The sequence below is a fragment of the Bombina bombina genome, chromosome 4, assembly GCF_027579735.1.
Source record: "Bombina bombina isolate aBomBom1 chromosome 4, aBomBom1.pri, whole genome shotgun sequence".
NCBI lineage: Eukaryota > Metazoa > Chordata > Amphibia > Anura > Bombinatoridae > Bombina > Bombina bombina.
Window position 1 is genome coordinate 806,289,262 of NC_069502.1, and position 26,848 is coordinate 806,316,109.

Here is a 26,848-nt window from a genome sequence, read left to right on the forward strand (position 1 = left end):
CTTCCGGCAGCGTTTACTCCGCGCAACTGCGCATGCGCGAGGCAGCACTACGGAACCCCCAGCAGGCCAACTGAAAAAAAGCGAAATAAAAATTACCGTAACTTGGCAACGGTAATACTTAAACAAATATAATGGAACAGCGCTGTAAGAATGATCTCTACATAATACAGAGACACCCCATTTCTATTCTTAACATTTTCTCATCAGTAATCTACACATTAGGTATCAACATAACAAATATCTGTATAACATAACATTATCGTTATACATTGGCATTTTAGCCCGTTATCAGAGGAGGGGGTGGGGGGCTGAGTATTGACAGCAATATGCTGGCAAGTATTAAATCTGTGTAGAGAGACTTTTAAATATATTCAAAACTTTCACAATTGAAACAAATGTAATTCAGATTGAAAACATAAAGCTAATTCTATTTTTGTGACAACCCTGAATTATAAATACAGAATGTATAACAGTATTGGAGTAGTCATGTTATTAGATGTGTGGACCTATCAGGATCTAGTATCAATAGACTCCCTTCTATGCCCAGATGTAAATTCACATATTGTTAATTATCACTTTACAGGAAACAGTGTAAATTGAAATTGGTATTCAATCCCTTTGGAGTTAAAGTGTCCAGTGTGTGAATCCATCTAGACTCCTTTTGTAGCAGTAACTTGCCTCTGTCACCACCCCTGGGCAAGGGGGGGACGTGGTCAATGATCACATATCTCAGGTCCTTGACCGTATGTCCATGTTTGGCAAAATGCCTGGCCACTGGCTGTTCAGAGTCTCCATTTTTTATTGCTGTTCTAATGGCCGCCCTGTGATTCGCCATTCGTGTACGCAAATCATCTGTGGTTTTTCCAACGTAAAATCTGCCACAAATACAATGTAACAGATATACGATGAAGACTGTTGTACAGGTCACACGGTATTTAATTTTGAATCTCTTATTAGTCCATGGATGTGTGAATTCACTGCACTGTATTAGTGCACTGCATGTCGTGCAGCCCAAGCATTTAAAACATCCAATTTTCTTGCCCTGTCTTAGCCATGTAGAGCTCATATAGGCCTGAGTCCTATCTGGACGCATTAGAATGTCCCTTAGAGATTTGCCCCTCCGATAGCTGATCATTGGGGGTCTAGTTTCTTGCAGAGGTAACGTTTTATCACTTGATATGATTTTCCAATGTTCATCTAACACACCTCTGAAATCTCTCTTGTCCGGACTGTATTCAGTGACAAATGTTAATCTGTCCATGGTTGGTTGGTCCTTATTTTGTTCACTGCTGGTTAAAGCTTGATCTTGCGTCATATTCACCGCTTGGGCATAGGCTTCTTGTAGCACCTCATCCACATATCTCCTTTCTTTAAATTTCTGATACATGTTGGTGAGTTGTTCTTCCTTCCCTTCTCTGGTGGAGTTATTTCTTACCACCCTCTGGAACTGTGATATAGGTAAAGCTTTTTTTATACCTGTGGGATGACAACTTGTATAAAGCAGCATTGAATTGCGATCTGTTGGCTTGGTAAAGAGTTCAGTACATAATTTGCCAGTTGATTTTTTACTCTTAAATCCAAAAAGTCAATCACTTCACAATGATATGTTATTTTGAACTTCAAATTCACCGACAATTGATTGAGATTATCAAACCAGTCATTCAGATCTTGTTGGGTACCACGCCATATTAAAAATAGATCATCAATGTACCTCTTGAATATGATGATATGGCTGTCCTCAAATGTTATTGGGTGTTCTCTTTCAAAGGCTCCTAGAAAAATGTTGGCGTACGTTGGGGCCACATTTGAGCCCATAGCAGTTCCTGCTGTTTGTAAATAATACTGTGTCTCAAATTTGAAGTAATTCATTCGTAGACAATATTCAAGTAATTGTATCACAGTGTCTGTGGGTGGTCCCACGTAAGGATGTCTAAATAGTTCTTTTCTAACCGCATGTATACCCTCATTGTGCGGAATCACCGTGTACAGACTGGTCACATCCAGGGTGACCAGTATATCCGTATCCCTGATGTCACTTAGCTTCTGTAAGATTTTTATCAATTCAATCGAATCTTTAAGATACGATGGGATCATCTGTACAAATGGTTGTAGCATTTTGTCCAAATAGGTGGCAATGGGCTGTAGTATAGATCCCCTGGCAGACACTATGGGCCTGCCAGGTGGTTTACTCGGGTGTTTATGTACCTTCGGTAAGGTATATAAGACGGGAACAATAGGGTGTTCAACTTGCAGATATGATAATAGACTTGGCGAGATCTGATTTTCTTTCTTTAGTTGATTCAAATACTCATCAATCTTGCTCTTGAATTTTTGGGTAGGATTATTTGGTAACTTTTCATATACCTTACTGTCCTCCAACTGTGACATGATCTCTCTTTTATAGCAAACATAGTCTTGGATGACCAGTGCTCCACCCTTGTCTGCTTCACGGATCACAATAGAGGCATTCTCTCGTAGCTTCTTCAGAGCTTGTGTCTCCCTTTTGGTCAAATTATTTCTGATGTTACTTTTGTTCTTTCTGACAGTCTCCCTCATCTCATCACTGGTTAATCTGGAATATGTCAGAATACTTGGTTGTAGACTTCGAGGATCAAAAGTGCTTTTCTTCTTTAGTTCAAAAGAGGCTACATCTGTTTCTTTCGGAGTATCCTTAAAGAATTCTTTTAATCTTAGTGTCCTTTGAAACTTGTAAGAATCTACCAACATATCGAACTCATTAGCATATGTGGTAGGTACGAAACTTAAGCCTTTATTAAGCACATCTTTCTCCTCTTGATTCAGCTCGTAGCTACTTAGATTGATGATATTGTCAGCTAATATCTTCGGCCCTGTCTTGGCGGTCTGCCTCTGCCACCGGTTCTTGTGCCCCCCCCTCCTCGTGTGGGGCCTGGGCGCTCCTCGTTTTTTGATCGTGTGATCCTGGGTGCCGCCTCCTCCCTTTGCCATTCTGTAGATGTTGATGGTGCCTCATTATCAGTGGCATTATCTGAACTGTCAATAGTTGTCAGGTTTCTGGGTTTATATACCCTAGGTCTCCTTCGTGACATCCTGAACTGCCTTTCTTCAGGGCTTAATGTCCACTGATATACTCTTTTCTCACGGTAATCCGTGGTCACAGCTTCCCATTTCTTTTCTTTAAATGCTATTAGCTCACCTTCATAATCTTTAAGCTGTTTGTGCAGTTTGGTGAGCCAATCCTCTTGTTGATCTTGTTCTAATTTACACAGATGATCAGTTTCAAATTGTGTGATTTCAATTTCCAGACTCTTCAATGTTGCTTCAGTCTCCTCAATTACCAATAACATGAGATCTAGAGAGCATTTGTTTAATATGCCACACCACTTCTTACAAAACACAGGATTATTCCTGCCAATGGTGGGCATATTTTTAATCCTAAAGCCTTTTGGTATGTGCATCTTCTCGTGATAGGCGGATAGGTAGCAGCCGTGTAGCTTAAAATCAATCCTTCTTTTTTTCAATTTCAAAATCTGATTGTATAAATGTAAAGGAATTTCCCGCTGTGTTTTTATTACTCCGCTATCAAAGCGAATGCGAGTTGCATCTTCTGCACTAAATTGAAAGGTATGTGCATAATCCTCCTCTTTCTCAATGTCAAGGCTTGTTGCTGTCGTAGTTGTCATTGTTACTTCCCCACTGTTCCAGCTGGATTGTTTGAACTTGGGTGGAAATCCTGTTAGGAACGGGTGCTGTTTGGTGTATAATAATAATAAGCAGATTGTGGTCACCAAGCACTCACGTTATACATATGATGCCTAGGTGCAGTGCATAGAGATAATATAAACAAAAAGCAGAGACCGCACTCATAGGTCTTATATTTCACCACTGATGTGGACTTTATTCAATCTGTAACGTTTCGGGGTTTCCCCCTTTCTCAAACATAACAAATAACATAGTGCAAGCCCTTTATATACATAAATAAAACCTCTCTTACCCCAGGTGCAAACCATCCAGCTCTGCCTGCGACGGGCTTCCGGCAGCGTTTACTCCGCGCAACTGCGCATGCGCGAGGCAGCACTACGGAACCCCCAGCAGGCCAACTGAAAAAAAGCAAAATAAAAATTACCGTAACTTGGTCTCTGCTTTTTGTTTATATTATCTCTATGCACTGCACCTAGGCATCATATGTATAACGTGAGTGCTTGGTGACCACAATCTGCTTATTATTATTATACACCAAACAGCACCCGTTCCTAACAGGATTTCCACCCAAGTTCAAAAAATCCAGCTGGAACAGTGGGGAAGTAACAATGACAACTACGACAGCAACAAGCCTTGACATTGAGAAAGAGGAGGATTATGCACATACCTTTCAATTTAGTGCAGAAGATGCAACTCGCATTCGCTTTGATAGCGGAGTAATAAAAACACAGCGGGAAATTCCTTTACATTTATACAATCAGATTTTGAAATTGAAAAAAAGAAGGATTGATTTTAAGCTACACGGCTGCTACCTATCCGCCTATCACGAGAAGATGCACATACCAAAAGGCTTTAGGATTAAAAATATGCCCACCATTGGCAGGAATAATCCTGTGTTTTGTAAGAAGTGGTGTGGCATATTAAACAAATGCTCTCTAGATCTCATGTTATTGGTAATTGAGGAGACTGGAGCAACATTGAAGAGTCTGGAAATTGAAATCACACAATTTGAAACTGATCATCTGTGTAAATTAGAACAAGATCAACAAGAGGATTGGCTCACCAAACTGCACAAACAGCTTAAAGATTATGAAGGTGAGCTAATAGCATTTAAAGAAAAGAAATGGGAAGCTGTGACCACGGATTACCGTGAGAAAAGAGTATATCAGTGGACATTAAGCCCTGAAGAAAGGCAGTTCAGGATGTCACGAAGGAGACCTAGGGTATATAAACCCAGAAACCTGACAACTATTGACAGTTCAGATAATGCCACTGATAATGAGGCACCATCAACATCTACAGAATGGCAAAGGGAGGAGGCGGCACCCAGGATCACACGATCAAAAAACGAGGAGCGCCCAGGCCCCACACGAGGAGGGGGGGGCACAAGAACCGGTGGCAGAGGCAGACCGCCAAGACAGGGCCGAAGATATTAGCTGACAATATCATCAATCTAAGTAGCTACGAGCTGAATCAAGAGGAGAAAGATGTGCTTAATAAAGGCTTAAGTTTCGTACCTACCACATATGCTAATGAGTTCGATATGTTGGTAGATTCTTACAAGTTTCAAAGGACACTAAGATTAAAAGAATTCTTTAAGGATACTCCGAAAGAAACAGATGTAGCCTCTTTTGAACTAAAGAAGAAAAGCACTTTTGATCCTCTAAGTCTACAACCAAGTATTCTGACATATTCCAGATTAACCAGTGATGAGATGAGGGAGACTGTCAGAAAGAACAAAAGTAACATCAGAAATAATTTGACCAAAAGGGAGACACAAGCTCTGAAGAAGCTACGAGAGAATGCCTCTATTGTGATCCGTGAAGCAGACAAGGGTGGAGCACTGGTCATCCAAGACTATGTTTGCTATAAAAGAGAGATCATGTCACAGTTGGAGGACAGTAAGGTATATGAAAAGTTACCAAATAATCCTACCCAAAAATTCAAGAGCAAGATTGATGAGTATTTGAATCAACTAAAGAAAGAAAATCAGATCTCGCCAAGTCTATTATCATATCTGCAAGTTGAACACCCTATTGTTCCCGTCTTATATACCTTACCGAAGGTACATAAACACCCGAGTAAACCACCTGGCAGGCCCATAGTGTCTGCCAGGGGATCTATACTACAGCCCATTGCCACCTATTTGGACAAAATGCTACAACCATTTGTACAGATGATCCCATCGTATCTTAAAGATTCGATTGAATTGATAAAAATCTTACAGAAGCTAAGTGACATCAGGGATACGGATATACTGGTCACCCTGGATGTGACCAGTCTGTACACGGTGATTCCGCACAATGAGGGTATACATGCGGTTAGAAAAGAACTATTTAGACATCCTTACGTGGGACCACCCACAGACACTGTGATACAATTACTTGAATATTGTCTACGAATGAATTACTTCAAATTTGAGACACAGTATTATTTACAAACAGCAGGAACTGCTATGGGCTCAAATGTGACCCCAACGTACGCCAACATTTTTCTAGGAGCCTTTGAAAGAGAACACCCAATAACATTTGAGGACAGCCATATCATCATATTCAAGAGGTACATTGATGATCTATTTTTAATATGGCGTGGTACCCAACAAGATCTGAATGACTGGTTTGATAATCTCAATCAATTGTCGGTGAATTTGAAGTTCAAAATAACATATCATTGTGAAGTGATTGACTTTTTGGATTTAAGAGTAAAAAAATCAACTGGCAAATTATGTACTGAACTCTTTACCAAGCCAACAGATCGCAATTCAATGCTGCTTTATACAAGTTGTCATCCCACAGGTATAAAAAAAGCTTTACCTATATCACAGTTCCAGAGGGTGGTAAGAAATAACTCCACCAGAGAAGGGAAGGAAGAACAACTCACCAACATGTATCAGAAATTTAAAGAAAGGAGATATGTGGATGAGGTGCTACAAGAAGCCTATGCCCAAGCGGTGAATATGACGCAAGATCAAGCTTTAACCAGCAGTGAACAAAATAAGGACCAACCAACCATGGACAGATTAACATTTGTCACTGAATACAGTCCGGACAAGAGAGATTTCAGAGGTGTGTTAGATGAACATAGGAAAATCATATCAAGTGATAAAACGTTACCTCTGCAAGAAACTAGACCCCCAATGATCAGCTATCGGAGGGGCAAATCTCTAAGGGACATTCTAATGCGTCCAGATAGGACTCAGGCCTATATGATCTCTACATGGCTAAGACAGGGCAAGAAAATTGGATGTTTTAAATGCTTGGGCTGCACGACATGCAGTGCACTAATACAGTGCAGTGAATTCACACATCCATGGACTAATAAGAGATTCAAAATTAAATACCGTGTGACCTGTACAACAGTCTTCATCGTATATCTGTTACATTGTATTTGTGGCAGATTTTACGTTGGAAAAACCACAGATGATTTGCGTACACGAATGGCGAATCACAGGGCGGCCATTAGAACAGCAATAAAAAAATGGAGACTCTGAACAGCCAGTGGCCAGGCATTTTGCCAAACATGGACATACGGTCAAGGACCTGAGATATGTGATCATTGACCACGTCCCCCCCCTTGCCCAGGGGTGGTGACAGAGGCAAGTTACTGCTACAAAAGGAGTCTAGATGGATTCACACACTGGACACTTTAACTCCAAAGGGATTGAATACCAATTTCGATTTACACTGTTTCCTGTAAAGTGATAATTAACAATATGTGAATTTACATCTGGGCATAGAAGGGAGTCTATTGATACTAGATCCTGATAGGTCCACACATCTAATAACATGACTACTCCAATACTGTTATACATTCTGTATTTATAATTCAGGGTTGTCACAAAAATAGAATTAGCTTTATGTTTTCAATCTGAATTACATTTGTTTCAATTGTGAAAGTTTTGAATATATTTAAAAGTCTCTCTACACAGATTTAATACTTGCCAGCATATTGCTGTCAATACTCAGCCCCCCACCCCCTCCTCTGATAATGGGCTAAAATGCCAATGTATAACGATAATGTTATGTTATACAGATATTTGTTATGTTGATACCTAATGTGTAGATTACTGATGAGGAGATGTTAAGAATAGAAATGGGGTGTCTCTGTATTATGTAGAGATCATTCTTACAGCGCTGTTCCATTATATTTGTTTAAGTATTACCGTTGCCAAGTTACGGTAATTTTTATTTCGCTTTTTTTCAGTTGGCCTGCTGGGGGTTCCGTAGTGCTGCCTCGCGCATGCGCAGTTGCGTGGAGTAAACGCTGCCGGAAGCCCGTCGCAGGCAGAGCTGGATGGTTTGCACCTGGGGTAAGAGAGGTTTTATTTATGTATATAAAGGGCTTGCACTATGTTATTTGTTATGTTTGACAAAGGGGGAAACCCCGAAACGTTACAGATTGAATAAAGTCCACATCAGTGGTGAAATATAAGACCTATGAGTGCGGTCTCTGCTTTTTGTTTATATTATCTCTATGCACTGCACCTAGGCATCATATGTATAACGTGAGTGCTTGGTGACCACAATCTGCTTTTATATAATATATATATATATATATATATATATATATATATATATATATATATATATATATATATACACACACACACACACACACATATACACACACACATACATACACTTCAAGGCAGGGGATCTGTACACTTTTACCAACCAACTTCCGGGGTGCTCTGGGTAGAAAATGTAGACAGGTCAAATAAACAGGTCCCGCACTCTCCGATATAAACTTCTTGTATTTCAACTGTGATGTTTCGGGGTCGTTAACACCTTCCTCAGACAGACATAAGATACAGTGCAACTTACCCCTTTAAATACCCTCCACAGTGTACACCAAATGTGGATCACCTGTAGAGTCTCATCTGAGCATGCGCAGAGAAAGCTATGGAAAGTCCGCAAGGACAAAAAACTAAAAGCAAAGCTAAAAGTTGAAACTACCTGCACATACATCGATACGATAATCAAAGTAAAAAAAAAAGCACACAGAACAGTCAAATCAAGTAGTCAAAATTACGAAACAATCAAAAATATATATATATATATATATATATATATATATTGCCCCTATATCATGTAGTGAATGCCATAAAATAACATATTTAACGTAACACTCAATTGGAGCTAACTGGCTACAGAATACCATATTCTATAATATACAAATAATCAAAAAATAAAAATAATAATAACCAAGCTTAACAGAAGGAAATTCTTCATTGGCAAATAAATGATCACATGATAGAATAGTAATATCCATATAATGGCTGGTACTTAATGATACATAATTACTGTTCAACAAGTAATTCAATATTAGGGGATAAACCAACCTACCGCAATTCCTGCATTATCTAGGAAGGAATATGTAAAAGACATAATAATTACTAATAACCCCTAACATTCATACTAAGCTATCAAAACAGTGTGACATTAAGCCCTAGTGGTAAGGGTGTTTAAATCAAGGAAATGAGAATTGGAACAATTATATACAAACAATGTACAGAAATATACAAGGAAATGGAAGATCTAAAGACATTCTTACAAGAAACATTGCACATCAAAATGTATATTCAAACCCCTTGGTATTAGGGTATGTAAGATGTAAGCCCTGTTACCACCTTTGGGTAGAGGTGGAACGTGATCAATGATCACATAGAGCAAATCGGTCAAGGTATGTTTGGCAGACAGAAAAAGTGTCTTGCCACTGGCTGATCACTAGCGCCAGTGGACAAATCTGCACAAATGGGCGCCCTGTGATTAGCCATATGTGTGCATAAATCATCATTCATTTTGCCAACATAATATCTGCCACAGCAACAATGCAACATGTACACTATGAAGTTAGTAGTAAATGTGACCCTGTGTTTAATGGCATAGCGCTTGTTGTGCCACGGATGCACAAAATGGGTGGTTTGAACCAGTCCATTACAAGTAGTACAACCCGTACACCTGAAACAACCAGGTTGTTGGTATAACTGGGTATTGTCCGGGCGCATCAAAAAATCCCTTCTTGATCTTGATAGTTTGTATCCAACCCTCGGCTGGGTCATATTCTTGAATGGTAGACGTTCATCCGTGTTAATGTGCCACTTCTCCTGAAGAATCCTAGGGGTTTGCCATTTATCCGGAGAATAAGCACAGAGGTTGTGCTATGTGTACTTGTTCAGGAAAGAGCTGATATCTGACTGGGAAAACCGTTCTAGGCTGGTCGGGCTACTGGAACTGCTGGCCGGACGCACCGGATACACCCCTAACCACTCGCCGGCTGGCTGGGCTCCTAGAACTTCCAGTCTGCCGCATGAAGTCGGACACCGGCTAAATTTACCCCTGGTCGCTCTAGCGGCCCTTTGCCCCAGATCTCTCCTATTTTGGGGATTGGTAGCCCCTAGGGAGGACAAGAGGTGGGGGAATTATCGGAGTGGAGCTACTTTATGAATCGGGGGTTTTGGACACCCTTACCCCCTATTTTTAACTGGCTGTAACTCCGGTCCCCAGTAACGAATCCGCTTTTTGGACTGTGGCATCTGGGGACAGAGAGCTTTCAAATGACACCCTGGAAGTGCTGCCGCTGCCCCGGGATCACCGCGAAAACACCACCTCTGTGTCCTGGGACTCTGTGGGACTGTGGTTGCTATGGCAGGCTCTAGCCTGTCTGGAGGGGCGTGAAGGGCGGGAGATTTGGGATTGAGATAAGACCCTGAGTTTGTGTATAAAAGGAGTGTGTGTTTCCCCAATAAAATCAGTTCTTGTTGTCACCTGAATGCTAGTCTGTCTAGTTATTTGGGGATTGCTACAATCACTTTCCCCGCTACATAGAGGCTTGTTCCAGGCTCTGGGTGTGAGAAGGAACTGTTTGGCGGAGCTACCTAGTCGGGGTAGCCAGAGTCCGCCACTTTCTCTGCTATATAGCGACCTGTTGTCAGGGAGAGGAAGGACCCTCTGGCAGAGCTACCCAGTCAGGGTAACCAGAGTCTGCCACAGGGTGGAAGCCTGAATACTGGTGTTGTCGGGTATTAGGCAGGGCTACTGGCTGTAATCACTTGGCGGCTACACAGCTGCAGTTGGCAGGAAGGAAGCAGGACCCTTTGGATGGAGCTAACCAGTCTGGGTAGCCGGGGTATCCGTCACATTGGTTGGCAGCGGTAGGATCTGCTTCTTCCAACCGGTTCTTGCTGACAGAGGAGAAGTGCCCCAGTAGCCGGTAACTATGGAAGCCGAGTTCCAAAGGAGAATGCAGGAGGCACTGGCCCAGCCAGACCCTCCTGTGGGACTTGCGAGTGCCTTTCCTGGTAGAGCAGCCCAGGGAGGCTGAATTGGATACATCGATCCAGGAGGAGGAGGTGCTGGATGACAGCTACCGGTACCCACCGATGGCATGCTATGCAAGCGCGGCCATGGCGGGAGGATGGCACCCCCACAGAGGGGCTTTGGCTACGGCGGCCCTGGATTATTATGGGAAAAGATGCTAAAGGACCCAGACTTTGGGAGGGAGGCGGACCAAAGACCATTTGCGAGTATCGAGAGAGGCAGCTGGATCTCTCGGGGATACTCTGACTGCAAGCCGCTATGGATTATATATGTGGCCAAGAATGGGAATTGGAAAAGGCATACAAGAGGCTGCTAGACCGCGTTCAGCAGCATGCCACGGAGTCTGCAACGCAGTCTGGGATTCATGGAGATTGGCCTCCGCGGAGTGGCAACAAAGAATGAGTGACGGCGAGCTGCTAGATACAAATCAGCAGCCTGGCCCCGAGCTTATGGTCTAGGACCAGGGAGCCACCCCAGCAGAAGTTCTGGCAACAGAGCAGAGAGCCACTGGCCTCTGCCCAGCACATGCAGCAGCTCCGGGAAACCAGGGAGCGGAGTTCGCCGACCTCTCTCCCCACCAACAGAACCCTTTCCTGGAAAAGGAGAAAGTCTGTCTCTCTCCCCAGCGGCGGAGCCAGGTGCAGGGAGAGACGGCAGTCAGTTTCTATCTCCAGTGTCAGAGCCAGGTGCAGAGAAAGAGACGGCAGTCAATATATTTCCCCAGCGGCATATCCATCCCCTGGGAGCAGAGGTAGTTGTCCTCCCTTCCCAATTAGCAGCACCCCTTCCCAGGAGAGGAGACAGTCGGTCTCTCTCCCCAGCGGCAGAGCTAGGTTCAGGAAGAGACGGCAGTCAGTTTCTCTCCCCAGGGGCAGAGCCATCCCCCGGGAGCGGAGATAGTCATCCTCCCTCCCCTTCAACAGAACCCCTTCCTGGGAGAGGAGACAGTCGGTCTCCCTCCCCAGTAGCAGCAACCCTTCCAGGGAGAGGAGGTGGCAGACCTCTCTCCCCACCGGCCGCACCCCTGCCAGGGAGCGGAGACAGTCGGTCGGAGAGGAAGGACCCTCTGGCAGAGCTACCCAGTCAGGGTAACCGGAGTCTGCCACAGGGTGGAAGCCTGAATAGTGGTGTTGTCGGGTATCAGGCAGGGCTACTGGCTGTAATCACTTGGCGGCTACACAGCTGCAGTCGACAGGGAGGAAGCAGGACCCTTTGGACGGAGCTACTTTGTCATTTTTATTTTGTGACACTTTTTGTTTCCCAAAACAGTTAACCAGGGCTCTGAGGATGCAGGAATCATTCTAGTGTACTTTCACTTTGTAATACGAGCGGACACCAGCAAATAGCTGAGATAAAATTCCTTATCGCTCCTGTATAAATGTTAACGTGCCCCTCGTAATCTGGCCCTAAAATAAATGTTTTATCCACGGGCTGCATCCCTGAATTTGCTTGTGCGTCTTCACAGCTCATTAAAATATGCAATTCATCTGCGTACACTATTGTACATTTTCATAGTCATTGCTGCTGCCATTTCTCAACTGGGTATTTAACTGGGTATTTATCACAAATAATAATTAGTTGGTTCTGTCTAGAATGCTGTGGCTTGCTGGCAGAGTACACTGTCCCTTTAAAATTTTCCACGTAAAAATAAATATTACAAACATGTTTCTCTGCTGGTCTTTCACATGTATTATAGAATATGCCCCTTTAACTCACAATATACAGACAAGTCATACAGATGAGCAGATCATATAGTGCTGTGGGGTTTATTTTATGCTCCTAAATACCGATGTATCTGCAGCTGATCACATGACAATAGTAATGATTACACTTTGGCAAATATAAATGACAGCAGCTGTATAGGGCTTGGGTGTCATATGAGGAGGATAAATAAACTCTACAAATAAACTCTACAAATGTGACACTCAGTGTGTGAGTGAGGTGACACCCTGACTGGTGATATAATGTACAGCACTTACAGACAATAAGCTATAAAACCAGGCAATATCCCATAAACAGAAGACGCATCACACACGTGCACTTACCTTCACTGTCACACACGTGCACTTACCTTCACTGTCACACACGTGCACTTACCTTCACTGTCACACACGTGCACTTACCTTCACTGTCACACACGTGCACTTACCTTCATTGTCACGGTCACACAATTCCTGCATTGGAGCTGCCAGCTGACACGTTACACTCAGATCTACGTCAGTATTAATGTCATCTGTAAGAACATTTATTGCAGACAATATTTCATGGTTTAAGATTTTATTTCACCCCAAAGGCAACTAATATTTAACATAGTAATGGGTACTTAATTGTTATACACTTAAAGGGACAGTGTACATGAAAATTGTTATTGTTTAAAAAAGATATACAATGCCTTTATTACCCATTCTATGGTTTTGCATAACAAACAATGTTATATTAATATAATTTTTACCTCTGTGATCACCTTGTACCTAAGTCTATGTAGATGGCCCCCATATCTTAGTTTCTTTCACAATCTTGCATTTCAACCAATTAGTGCTGTTCCTGCATAATTATTATCATTCTACACGGGAGTGAGCACAATGTTATCTATATGACTCACATGAACTTGCACAGTATGGCTGTAAAAAGCTAATAAAAGGCATCAAGATAAGAGGTGGCCTGCAGGGGCTTAGAAACAGGTAAACTGAGGTTATAAAGTATATTAATATAACAATGTTATCCGTATGACTCACATGAACTAGCACTGTATGGCTGTAAAAGGCTAATAAAAGGCACAGAGATAAGAGATGGCCTGCAGAGGCTTAGAAACAGGTAAACTGAGGTTATAAAGTATATTAATATAACAATGTTATCCATATGACTCACATGAACTAGCACTGTATTTCTGTAAAAGGCACCAAGATAAGAGATGGCCTGCAGAGGCTTAGAAACAGGTAAACTGAGGTTATAAAGTATATTAATATAACAATGTTATCCATATCACACACATGAACTAGCACCGTATGGCTGTAAAAAGCTAATAAAATGCACCGAGATAAGAGATGACCTGCAGGGGCTTAGAAACAGGTAAACTGAGGTTATAAAGTATATTAATATAACAATGTTATCCATATCACACACATGAACTAGCACTGTATGGCTGTAAAAGGCTAATAAAAGGCACCAAGATAAGAGGTGGCCAGCAGGGGCTTAGGAACAGGTAAATTGAGGTTATAAAGTATATTAATATAACAATGTTATCCATATGACACACATGAACTAGCACTGTATGGCTGTAAAAGGCTAATAAAAGGCACCAAGATAAGAGATGGCCTGCAGAGGCTTAGAAACAGGTAAATTGAGGTTATAAAGTATATTAATATAACAATGTTATCCATATGACACACATGAACTAGCACTGTATGGCTGTAAAAGGCTAATAAAAGGCACCGAGATAAGAGATGGCCTGCAGGGGCTTAGAAACAGGTAAACTGAGGTTATAAAGTATATTAATATAACAATGTTGGTTTAGCAAAGCTGGGGAATTGGTAGTAAAGTCGTTATCTATCTTTTTGAACAAAAAAAAAAAAGAAAGTAGATTGTCCCTTTAATATTTGGTGCACATTGAGGTTGATTAATAACATAAAAAATGTAATTTTATTAGATTTGTACGTTCAGATGTTCCGTTAAATATTTCAAATATATTGCAAATTTGCAGGTACGAGTATGACGCATAAACACCCAAAACTTATTTCAGAACTGACAAGAAAATTCCAGCCAAAATTAGAATCCACATGGGTGCATTTCAGTTATGAAAAGAAGCATCTTTGTAATATAAAAGTATTAGCAAAATTGCTTCTAATAAAAGCTATAGCTGTTTCAAACATGTATTTAAAAGGGACACTGAACCCAATTTTTTGTTTCTTTCATGATAGAGCATGCAATTTTAAGCAACTTTCTAATTTACTCCTATTACCAATTTTTCTTCATTCTCTTGCTATTTTTATTTTAAAAGCAAGAATGTAAGTTTAGAAGTCGGAACATTTTTGGTTCACAACCTGGGTTGTGCTTGCTGATTGGTGGCTAAATGCATTCACCAATACACAAGTCCATGGAGCTGAACCAAAAATTACCTGGCTTCTTAGCTTAGATGCCTTCTTTTTTAAATAAAGATAGCAAAAAACAAAGAAAATTTGATAGGAGTAAATTAGAAAGTTAAAATTGCATGCTCTATCGGAAACATAAAAGAAAAAAAATTGGGTTTAGCATCCCTTTAACCCCTTAACGACCAACAACGTATGGGGTACGACCTGCAAAAAAATACAGTTAAGACCGAGGACGTACCCTGTACATTGTTGGTCCTTGAAAGCAGTGGAAACGATCCTGATCGCTTCCAGCCGCTTTACTGTTATTGCAGTGATGCCTCGATATTGAGGCATCCTGCAATAACAGTTTTTAGCCATCCGATGCAGAGAGGGTGGGAACCGCTACACTATGGAACATTTGCCTCAAAAAGTGGGAGATTGGAGGGAGGGAATTATGATCGAAAGGATCTGGGAGGGGGTGGGAGTTTGTTTTTGAGGGGGGAAGCTACACTACAGAAAAATAGGGAATAAAATGGAAAAAAAAAATACATTTCATTGTAAACTGGGTACTGGCAGACAGCTGCCAGTACCCAAGATGGTGCAATAAGGTAGAGGGGGAGGGTTAGAGAGCTGTTTTGGGGGGGAATCGGGGAGGTTGCGGCTAAGGGGGGATCCTACACAGCATGTTTTTTTTAAAAATATATAAAAATAAATAAATATATACACTTTTTATTTTAGTACTGCCAGTACTTAAGATGGCGGGGACCATTGTGGGGTGGGGGATGGAAGGGAGCTGTTTGGAAGGGATCAGGGGGTGTGATGTGTCAGATGGGAGGTTGATCTCTACATTAAAGCTAAAATTAACCCTACAAGCTCCCTAAAAGCTAACTAATTAACCCCTTCACTTCTGGGCATAAGTGTGGTGCGCAACAGCATTTAGCGGCCTTCTAATTGCCAAAAAGCAATGCCAAATCATATATGTCTGCTATTTCTGAACAAAGGGATCCCAGAGAAGCATTTACAACCATTTGTGCCATAGTTGCTGTTTGTAAATAATTTCAGTGAGAAACCTAAAGTTTGTGAAAAAAAATTGTGAAAAAGTAAATGATTTTTTTTTTTTTTTTGATCGCATTTGGTGGTGAAATGGTGGCATTAAATATACCAAAATGGATCTATATCAATACTTGGGGTTGTCTACTACACTAAAGCTAAAATTAACGCTACAAGCTCCCTAATTAACCCCTTCACTGCTGGGCATAATACACGTGTGGTGCGCAGTGGCATTTAGCGGACTTCTAATTACCAAAAAGCAACACCAAAGCCATATATGTCTGCTATTTCTGAACAAAGGGGATCCCAGAGAAGTATTTACAACCATTTGTCCCATAATTGCACAAGCTGTTTGTAAATAATTTCAGTGAGAAACCTAAAGTTTTTGAAAAAGTGAACGATTTTTTTTATTTGATCGCATTTAGCGGTAAAATGGTGGCATGAAATATACCAAAATGGGCCTAGATCAATACTTTGGGATGTCTTCTTAAAAAAAAAATATATACTGTACATATATATATATATATATATATATATATATATATACACAAAACACGGAAGGGGACTGCACTCCAAGACCGGACCGGGTACACATCCCATGACCCAGCAACATGCTCAGCCCTGGGTGCTCAGTGGCACTCACAAAAAGCTGTGCTGTCACAGGCAGTTAACCCCAGACAGGAGTGGGTGAAAGAACCATAGGGAAATTACAAAACAAATTAATACAACACATAGAGAAAACCCTGCACTCACCAGCAAGCTCACAGTAAAGATTTAAAAACAAAAATGGAAAGGTTAGTTACCGCATCTGGCCAAATGGGACAAGCTCAGTTACCACGTCAAGGTCCTTTCCAATACCCGAGTCCCTAACACAGCCACACAATGCAAGCTCTCAAATCCAAACAAACCGAGAACAAGGGAGGGGTGCACAGGCATATGTAATCACCCAGAAATATACAAGACACGGAAGGGGACCGCACCGGACACACATACTGTATGTATGTATGTATGTATATATTTATAAATCTGAAAAAGAATTTATGAAGCAGGAGTGCAGGGTGCAATACATCCCTAACACCTCTGTCCCATATAGTCCACCCTTACTGGCACAATACCGTAAATACTTAAATATTAAATCAGAGAGAAATCACCCCTTGTTGCAAGAAAATAATATATTTAATAACAAAATAAATTAAACACAACAAAATCTAAATGTTCCTAATAAAAAGAAAAGCCACTATAGCGATAAAAATTAAATAATAATGTCCATAACGGAGGTAATAATAACGGTGTATAGACAGCTCCAAGGGTACCCTTTAAAAAAGGAAATGATGTAAAATCTTCAGAGCTCTATAAAGGCCTTAAATTGAAGATATAAGTATTTCCCAGTTGCGGTAAAGTGAAGTCCAAAATTGCAACAAAAAAGTGTTATATAAGTTGATGGTCCCTTGTATCCAATAGGGAATAAATTAACAGACACAGAAAGCAGCTGTCATAGTTGCACAGTGGTTAATAAACAAAGCAGTCAACAGAAAGCAAAATGCAAACAGTGCAGTCTCCCCCAGCAATGTTAAATCTGTCCTTGCAAGGACAGATTTAACATTGCTGGGGGAGACTGCACTGTTTGCATTTTGCTTTCTGTTGACTGCTTTGTTTATTAACCACTGTGCAACCATGCCAGCTGCTTTCTGTGTCTGTATTTTTGCCAATACATGTATATTGCTAATATGTTTCTTTTCAAAGATGTCATTAATGTATGCATTTTTAAATTTCGACTGAAATGACCCTTTAAATTAACATATAATGTAATAGAGTAAATAATGTTCCACTACTGTCATCATATTAAAATGATATTTACAGTATATTGCAAAATTCCAAATGCCAATTTATTCCTATATTTAATCTTTATTAATGGCCCAAATGTCTGAGTTCACAATAAAATAAGAGTTTTCAGAAAACCATTTAATGAACTAGAAGTGGGATAGAGAGGGCACATTTGTGTATCATTTACATGACGCAGAGGGTGAAGAAAAAAAAAGGTAAGGGAGGGCATGTGTGTGTATCATTTACATGAAGCAGAGGGTGAAGAAAAAAAAAGGTAAGGGAGGGCATGTGTGTGTATCATTTACATGAAGCAGAGGATGAGAGAGAAGGGAAGAGAGGGCATGTTTGTGTATCATTTACATGAAGCAGAGGGTGAGAGAGAAGGGAAGAGAGGGCATGTTTGTGTATCATTTACATGAAGCAGAGGGTGAGAGAGAAGGGAAGAGAGGGCATGTGTGTGTATCATTTACATGAAGCAGAGGGTGAGAGAGAAGGGAAGAGAGGGCATGTGTGTGTATCATTTACATGAAGCAGAGGATGAGAGAGAAGGGAAGAGAGGGCATGTGTGTGTATCATTTACATGAAGCAGAGGGTGAGAGAGAAGGGAAGAGAGGGCATGTGTGTGTATCATTTACATGAAGCAGAGGGTGAGAGAGAAGGGAAGAGAGGGCATGTGTGTGTATCATTTACATAAATCAGAGGGTAAGAGAGAAGGGAAGAGAGGGCATGTGTGTGTATCATTTACATAAATCAGAGGGTAAGAGAGAAGGGAAGAGAGGGCATGTGTGTGTATCATTTACATGAAGCAGAGGGTGAGAGAGAAGGGAAGAGAGGGCATGTGTGTGTATCATTTACATGAAGCAGAGGGTGAGAGAGAAGGGAAGAGAGGGCATGTGTGTGTATCATTTACATGAAGCAGAGGGTGAGAGAGAAGGGAAGAGAGGGCATGTGTGTGTATCATTTACATGAAGCAGAGGGTGAGAGAGAAGGGAAGAGAGGGCATGTGTGTGTATCATTTACATGAAGCAGAGGGTGAGAGAGAAGGGAAGAGAGGGCATGTGTGTGTGTGTATCATTTACATGAAGCAGAGGGTGAGAGAGAAGGGAAGAGAGGGCATGTGTGTGTATCATTTACATGAAGCAGAGGGTGAGAGAGAAGGGAAGAGAGGGCATGTGTGTGTATCATTTACATGAAGCAGAGGGTGAGAGAGAAGGGAATAGAGGGCATGTGTGTGTATCATTTACATGGAGCAGAGGATGAGAGAGAAGGGAAGAGAGGGCATGTGTGTGTATCATTTACATGAAGCAGAGGGTGAGAGAGAAGGGAAGAGAGGGCATGTGTGTGTATCATTTACATGAAGCAGAGGGTGAGAGAGAAGGGAAGAGAGGGCATGTGTGTGTATCATTTACATGAAGCAGAGGGTGAGAGAGAAGGGAAGAGAGGGCATGTGTGTGTATCATTTACATGAAGCAGAGGGTGAGAGAGAAGGGAAGAGAGGGCATGTGTGTGTATCATTTACATGAAGCAGAGGGTGAGAGAGAAGGAAAGAGAGGGCATGTGTGTATATCATTTACATGAAGCAGAGGGTGAGAGAGAAGGGAAGAGAGGGCATGTGTGTGTATTATTTACATGAAGCAGAGGGTGAGAGAGAAGGGAATAGAGGGCATGTGTGTGGACCATTTACATAAATTAGAGGGTGAGAGAGAAGGGAAGAGAGGGATGTGTGTGTGTATCATTAACATGAAGCAGAGGGTGAGAGAGAAGGAAACAGAGGGTATGTGTGTACCATTTACATTAATTGAAGGGTGAGAGAGAAGGGAAGAGAGGGTGTGTGTGAACCATTCACATGAAGCAGAGGGTGAGAGGGCATAGAAGTGTTCTATTCACATAAAGGCAGAGGGTGAGAGGGCATGGGTGTGTACCATTCACATGAAGCAGAGGGTGAGAGAGGGCATGTGTGTGTACCATTCACATGAAGCAGAGGGTGAGAGAGGGCATGCGTGTGTACCATTCACATGAAGCAGAGGGTGAGAGAGGGCATGCGTGTGTACCATTCACATGAAGCAGAGGGTGAGAGAGGGCATGCGTGTGTACCATTCACATGAAGCAGAGGGTGAGAGAGGGCATGCGTGTGTACCATTCACATGAAGCAGAGGGTGAGAGAGGGCATGCGTGTGTACCATTCACATGAAGCAGAGGGTGAGAGAGGGCATGTGTTTGTGCCATTTACATGAAGCTGAGGGTGAGAGAGAAGGAAACAGAGGGTGTGTGTGTGTACCATTTACCTTAATTGAAGGGTGAGAGAGAAGGGAAGAGAGGGTGTGTGCACCATTTACATGAATCAGAGGGTAAAATTGAAGAGAATAGAGGGCATGTGTGTGTGTGTAGTATTCACATGAAGCAGAGGGTGAGAGAGAAGAAAAAACAAGGTAGGGGTGTGAACCAAATAGATTTTATTATTACAATCTGTCTGGACTGAGGCTCATCATTATCATAGGGGGAAAACATTTTATAATCTCAGTTTTCTAATTGTGAAGCTTATACCATAGATCACTCACTTGCAGAGACATCCGATGGCTGAATATTCTGTAGGTCTCCATGTGCTCCTGTGTCTAGATTTTCAACACTGTGACCTGTTAGTTCTAATAAAGAATAAAATTAGTTTTATGGTTATATGGATTTAAGTGTAGTTATCTCACACAACCTGATTATATAGTAATATTGCACAACACATTAGTATTCGAAAACATTACTAGCTAGCACTACATTATAAAGACACATGTTGGACTTCTGGTTGGGCGGAACATAGGAGCATGCAGAGAAAGACTCGCGTCTGGAGCCTCAGAGAACCGCAAGGCCTTAGATCAGTCCCAACAAGCCACGACCTAGGCCGCACCTTGTCGCCGGCGCTACGAGCCGCGGACGGATTACCGCAACCAATGAGTCAGTCAGTTTGGCTCCTATGACTGGGAGAAAGCCTGCCAGTAGGAATGCCCTCAAAAAAACGATCAGAGATTATCACCGGGCAGCACAGGAGAGGTGGGCAATAGGCAGTGTCGATTGGAGATACGGGTAAGGAGCCTGTACAAGAGACACAAGACAGCAGATTGGCCAAGTGGAGCGATGGCTCTGCTCGCACGGGGGAAGCTCAAGGAAAACAGCAGGTACATATTCCCTGTGTTAGTATAAGAACTGTAATGCACTATATGCATGATATGAGACTGGGAAAAATGTCATACTAAATGCACCCCCTGTTAGTTAAAAACAACACAGACAAAAGCAAAGCCAGAGAACAGCTAATTAAAAACTGTTACTAGGAGATGTAACTCGAAGGAAACTGCTGATTGCAGACGGTCTTGTGTTCAGAGACAGTGGGAACGCCAACAGAGATAAGGGGCCCTAATAACCACTGCCTATTTAGGAAACACCAAATAAAGGATAAAGCTAAAGCAAACAGTCATCAGAAAGAGTGGGTAAAGCCTGTCGGCAAATACACGCTTCCGCTCTCTTTTTTATTGTTTTTTTCCCTCTCTCTTATCGTTGGACTAGACTAGAGTCTAAAAGAAAAACTTTTTTTTTTGCACTTTGTTAGTTGCAGAAGCAATCTGCTATTGCCCACCTGATTAGAAAACTATAAGAATAGTTATGGAAAAAGAGTAAATCAGAGTGCACCCTTAAGAGGTTAACTTTCTAAACTCATATATTATAATAAAAGCTGGGAATGGGGCGCCATTTACATATAACATCTGAAAACATTAAGGCAACTCACTCAGACCTTTACATTATCTGGCAGCGCCACACAAGTTCAATAGAACAGATTAGGCCACGGATAAGTATGAAGCTTTAAAGAGAAGACAAAAGGCAAAAAAATACACTGGCTTTAAAAAAAAAAAAAAAAAAAAAGAAGGAAACAGCATGGAAAAGCGCTGGAATCTAAAAAAAAAAAAAAGGAGAAAAACACTGAATTGAAAAGTGAGGGAGTAACTGGAGAGGAACAGATGGAAAAAAGCACAATACAAATTAACATGCCACCTAAAGCGAGAAGTGAAGTAAACAGGAAAAATATAAACCAACACCCTCAAGCAGGAAATATCTCTATCGAAAATTCTATAGTAGAACAGGCAGAACCAAAAATTCTATTACTCTCCATTTAACAGATCTATCTTGAAAAATAGACAAAATCCAGACTGGACTGGACTGTGTAATACAAGAACTGAGACAAATAACATCAAAGATAACAGAAATGGAACAGAGAATTTCGTATACAGAGGATCTACAAAACACCAAAAAAACAAAATAGAGAGTTTTGGAAGAAAATAAAATATTAACAGCCAAAGTAGAGAAGCTGGAAAATCGCTCACGGCTAAATAACCTCAGAATAATTGGCTTACCAGAAACATTTCATTCAGAATAATTAATAGAATTTGCTGAAAACATTTTGCCGCAGCTATTATGGTTGGGAGGGGAGGATGTTTCAATGCAGAAAGGGCGCATTGATTGGGAATTAAAAGAAACGACACCAATGAAGGAAGACTAAGGGTGGTCATAATAAAATACTTTCAATCCAAGATGGAGATCCTAAGAGCCCATAGGATGGAAAACATATAATTCCAAAATAGTAAAATCCTACTATTTCAAGATTACACAGTAGAGGTGTCAAAAAACGGAAGCAATTTTCTTCAGCGTGCTCTAAATATGTAGAAGAAAGCAAACCCTTTGCACTGATGCACCCAGCTAAATTGAAGATATTCACAGGAAATACCACCATTGTATTCTCCAACCCAGAAGATGAACAAAAATTTGCGAACTCAGAAGAATTTTAAAAAAATATGAAAAAGATTATGACTTTTAATTATTTTTTTTTAAACATTAAATTCATGCTAGCCCTCTAGGACAAGGACGGATTTTTTCTTTTTTCTTCTCTCACTAGAAATTTTTGGAATGTTTTTTACAACAAGAAAAAAAGGGGTTGAAGGCCAGCTTCTTGGTCTAAAGATAATGATCAAGAAGGATGGACCATACAGGGGTATCACTCACAATTTAATTTAGGAAAGTTTTGAATATTTTTTGCACAAAATGTCAACTAGGCTGACTGATTGAAGCAAAGAGGTCGGCCTTCACAATGGTGGGGGTTTTTTTCCCTCTCCCCTTCCACTAAAGAATAACTAAATGATTTTTGCACAAAAAGGTTGAAGGCCGGCTTCTTGACCTAATCAAGATAATGTTTTGTAAGGACCAAGAAGGCTGGCCCATATAGGATTGGGATTCACAATATAAGAAATTGTTTGTCTGTTGTTACACAAAGATATGTGGTCGACTTATGAGCTTAAGCTACAACTATGACAGATTCACAATAGGTTGGCCTACACAATAGACTATTTTAAATTTATTTTTTTCCCCCATCAGAAATGTTTGGAATGGTTGCGGCATAAAAAGGGGTGAAGGTCAGCTTCCTGGTCTAAAGAGAACGATCAAGAAGGATGGCCCATAAAGGGGTATCACTTACAATTTTAGAACGTTTTGAATGTTTTTTACACAAAATGATAAGTAGGCCAACACCTGAGCTTAAGATATTACTATGATTAAAGCAAAGAGTCGGCCTTCCAATGGTGGCTTTTTTCCCCCCTATAGTAGAAGAGAACAAGATCTTGAATACTGACTAGATTCTATAAAGTATTCAGTATAACATGACTGAGAAATGTTGAAATAAGCAATAACTGTAATTGCTATAGACATAGGTTGAAATGATTGACATGCTGACATGTTCTAAACAAGATTGCAACAGAATTCTGCTAAAAGGCATAGCCTTGGTAGTAAAATAGAGACATAGGAATAAAACAATAAGAATGGTCAATATATCCTTATTAGGCTAAGAATCTAATTCTCTCTTCTCTCTGCTTTTTTTTTCTTCTCTCTTTGCAAGAATGTTTGAATCACAAGACAGGGAAATATTTTTGATATATAAGGGTTTGAATATTGATTATATACTGTGCAGTGCCTAAGACAATATGGTTTGAATAACTCTAGCTTTTCTTACTTTTTTTTCTACTCTCCAAGAAGGGCTAACATAGAAACAAATAAAAGAAACATAGATGGTTAAATTAGTAACATGGAATGTTGGGGGACTTCCACAGTTAAAAGAAAATCAATAATAACTAAATTAAAAATATTGAATATTGATATAGCATGTCTCCAAGAAACACATTTAACTGATGTTGAACACGATAAGTTAAAACAGAACTGGGTGAAGGAAGTATATTATTCATCCTTTAAAAAAATCCTCTAGAGGAGTGGCTATACTACTAAATAAAAATTTAGCATATAAGATTAAAAAGACTAAGGAAGATCGGCAGGGCCAATGCGTGATTATACTAATGGAAATAGATGGAAAATAACTACTAATTTGTAATGTGTATGGGCCGAATATAAAAGACCGGAAATTCTGGGAGAATATTAAAAAAGAATTAATAAAATACATAGATGTTGATATTATAATAGCTGGCGATTTTAATCTAACTCCAATCTCTAAGCTAGACAGAATGAATAACCAATTTTAAAAAAAAATTGGCGAATAAAGGAAATAGCTATGAGGAAAAAATAATAAATGATATATGTAATACACTGGAGGTAGAGGATATAGAGAATCACCAACCCTGATAGTCTGGAATCAAGAGTACATAATACATCCTCAAGAATCGACTTCTTTTTAACATCTAAAAATCTTAGTGGCAAAATAGCCGAGGTTGCCATAAGAGATATGATAATATTGGATCATGCTCCAGTTACAATGACATTTAACCAGTAAGGAAAAAAGAAATAGATTATTTTACCCAAACAACAACAATTCCTCTAAATTTAGGAAGTATTTAGAAGAAAAATGAGATGAATATAAAGAAAATAATATACAGCACATAAGTAAGCCACAAATATTCTGGCAAGTAGCGAAAGCTGTTCTAAAAGCAGATATCACGTCTTATGTTATTAAAAGTAATAAACAGAAAAGATACACAGAAAAAAAATAATCAGAAAAATTAATTACTGCATATGCAGAATATAGACGAATTCCCTCACAAGATAACCAGTTAAAATATTTTCAAATAAAAAAACAGGATGATGACTATACTATAGAACAGACTCAAATAGATATAAAGCGGAATATGGGCAAATTCTATAGATGGGGTAATCAATCAGGAAAATATTTGGCAGCAACAATAAAAACTCAAAAACCTAGGAATAAATTACTGCAATGTTAAATAAAGATAAAATAATAAAAGATACAGAATCTATTATGGAAATATTTAGAAATTATTATGGAAAACTATACAAGTCTGAAATAAGCTCAGGAAATAAGAAGTAGTTATGGAAAAAAAATTAAACTGACTAAAATAATGAAAGATCAACAAGACAGTCTCAATGCAGTAATAGAAAAAACATAATTTATGTAAGAACTTACCTGATAAATTCATTTCTTTCATATTAGCAAGAGTCCATGAGCTAGTGACATATGGGATATACATTCCTACCAGGAGGGGCAAAGTTTCCCAAACCTCAAAATGCCTACAAATACACCCCTCACCAAACCCACAAATCAGTTTAACGAATAGCCAAGAAGTGGGGTGATAAGAAAAAGTGCGAAAGCATAAAAAATAAGGAATTGGAATAATTGTGCTTTATACAAAAAAATCATAACCACCACAAAAAGGGCGGGCCTCATGGACTCTTGCTAATATGAAAGAAATGAATTTATCAGGTAAGTTCTTACATAAATTATGTTTTCTTTCATGTAATTAGCAAGAGTCCATGAGCTAGTGACGTATGGGATAATGACTACCCAAGATGTGGATCTTTCCACGCAAGAGTCACTAGAGAGGGAGGGATAAAATAAAGACAGCCAATTCCGCTGAAAAAAATAATCCACACTCAAAATAAAGATTAAATGAAAAAATAAGCAGAAGATTCAAACTGAAACAGCTGCCTGAAGTACTTTTCTACCAAAAACAGCTTCAGAAGAAGAAAACACATCAAAATGGTAGAATTTAGTAAAAGTATGCAAAGAAGACCAAGTTGCTGCTTTGCAAATCTGATCAACCGAAGCTTCATTCCTAAACGCCCAGGAAGTAGAAACTGACCTAGTAGAATGAGCTGTAATCCTCTGAGGCAGAGTTTTACCCGACTCAACATAGGCATGATGAATTAAAGATTTCAACCAAGATGCCAAAGAAATGGCAGAAGCTTTCTGGCCTTTTCTAGAACCAGAAAAGATGACAAATAGACTAGAAGTCTTTCGGAAAGACTTAGTAGCTTCAACATAATATTTCAAAGCTCTAACAACATCCAAAGAATGCAATGATTTCTCCTTAGAATTCTTAGGATTAGGACATAATGAAGGAACCACAATTTCTCTACTAATGTTGTTGGAATTCACAACTTTAGGTAAAAATTCAAAAGAAGTTCGCAACACCGCCTTATCCTGATGAAAAATCAGAAAAGGAGACTCACAAGAAAGAGCAGACAATTCAGAGACTCTTCTGGCAGAAGAGATGGCCAAAAGGAACAAAACTTTCCAAGAAAGAAATTGAATGTCCAATGAATGCATAGGTTCAAATGGAGGAGCTTGAAGAGTTCCCAGAACCAAATTCAAACTCCAAGGAGGAGAAATTGACTTAATGACAGGTTTTATACGAACCAAGGCTTGTACAAAACAATGAATATCAGGAAGATTAGCAATCTTTCTGTGAAAAAGAACAGAAAGAGCAGAGATTTGTCCTTTCAAGGAACTTGCGGACAAACCTTTATCTAAACCATCCTGAAGAAACTGTAAAATTCTCGGAATTCTAAAAGAATGCCAGGAAAAATGATGAGAAAGACACCAAGAAATACAAGTCTTCCAGACTCTATAATATATCT

The 26,848-nt window shown here is 40.1% G+C and overlaps 1 protein-coding gene across 1 annotated transcript in view; it reads right to left on the reverse strand.

Annotated features, from left to right (window-relative positions):
- LOC128657057 (uncharacterized) overlaps nucleotides 1-26,848 on the reverse strand; it is a 112,020-nt gene that overhangs the window by 69,152 nt on the left and 16,020 nt on the right. The window contains exons 6-7 of the mRNA XM_053711283.1: nucleotides 20,500-20,583; nucleotides 13,150-13,233 (exon numbers count right to left, since the gene is read on the reverse strand). Coding sequence (XP_053567258.1) covers nucleotides 13,150-13,233; nucleotides 20,500-20,583 — 168 coding nt within the window. The remainder of the gene's footprint in view (nucleotides 1-13,149; nucleotides 13,234-20,499; nucleotides 20,584-26,848) is intronic.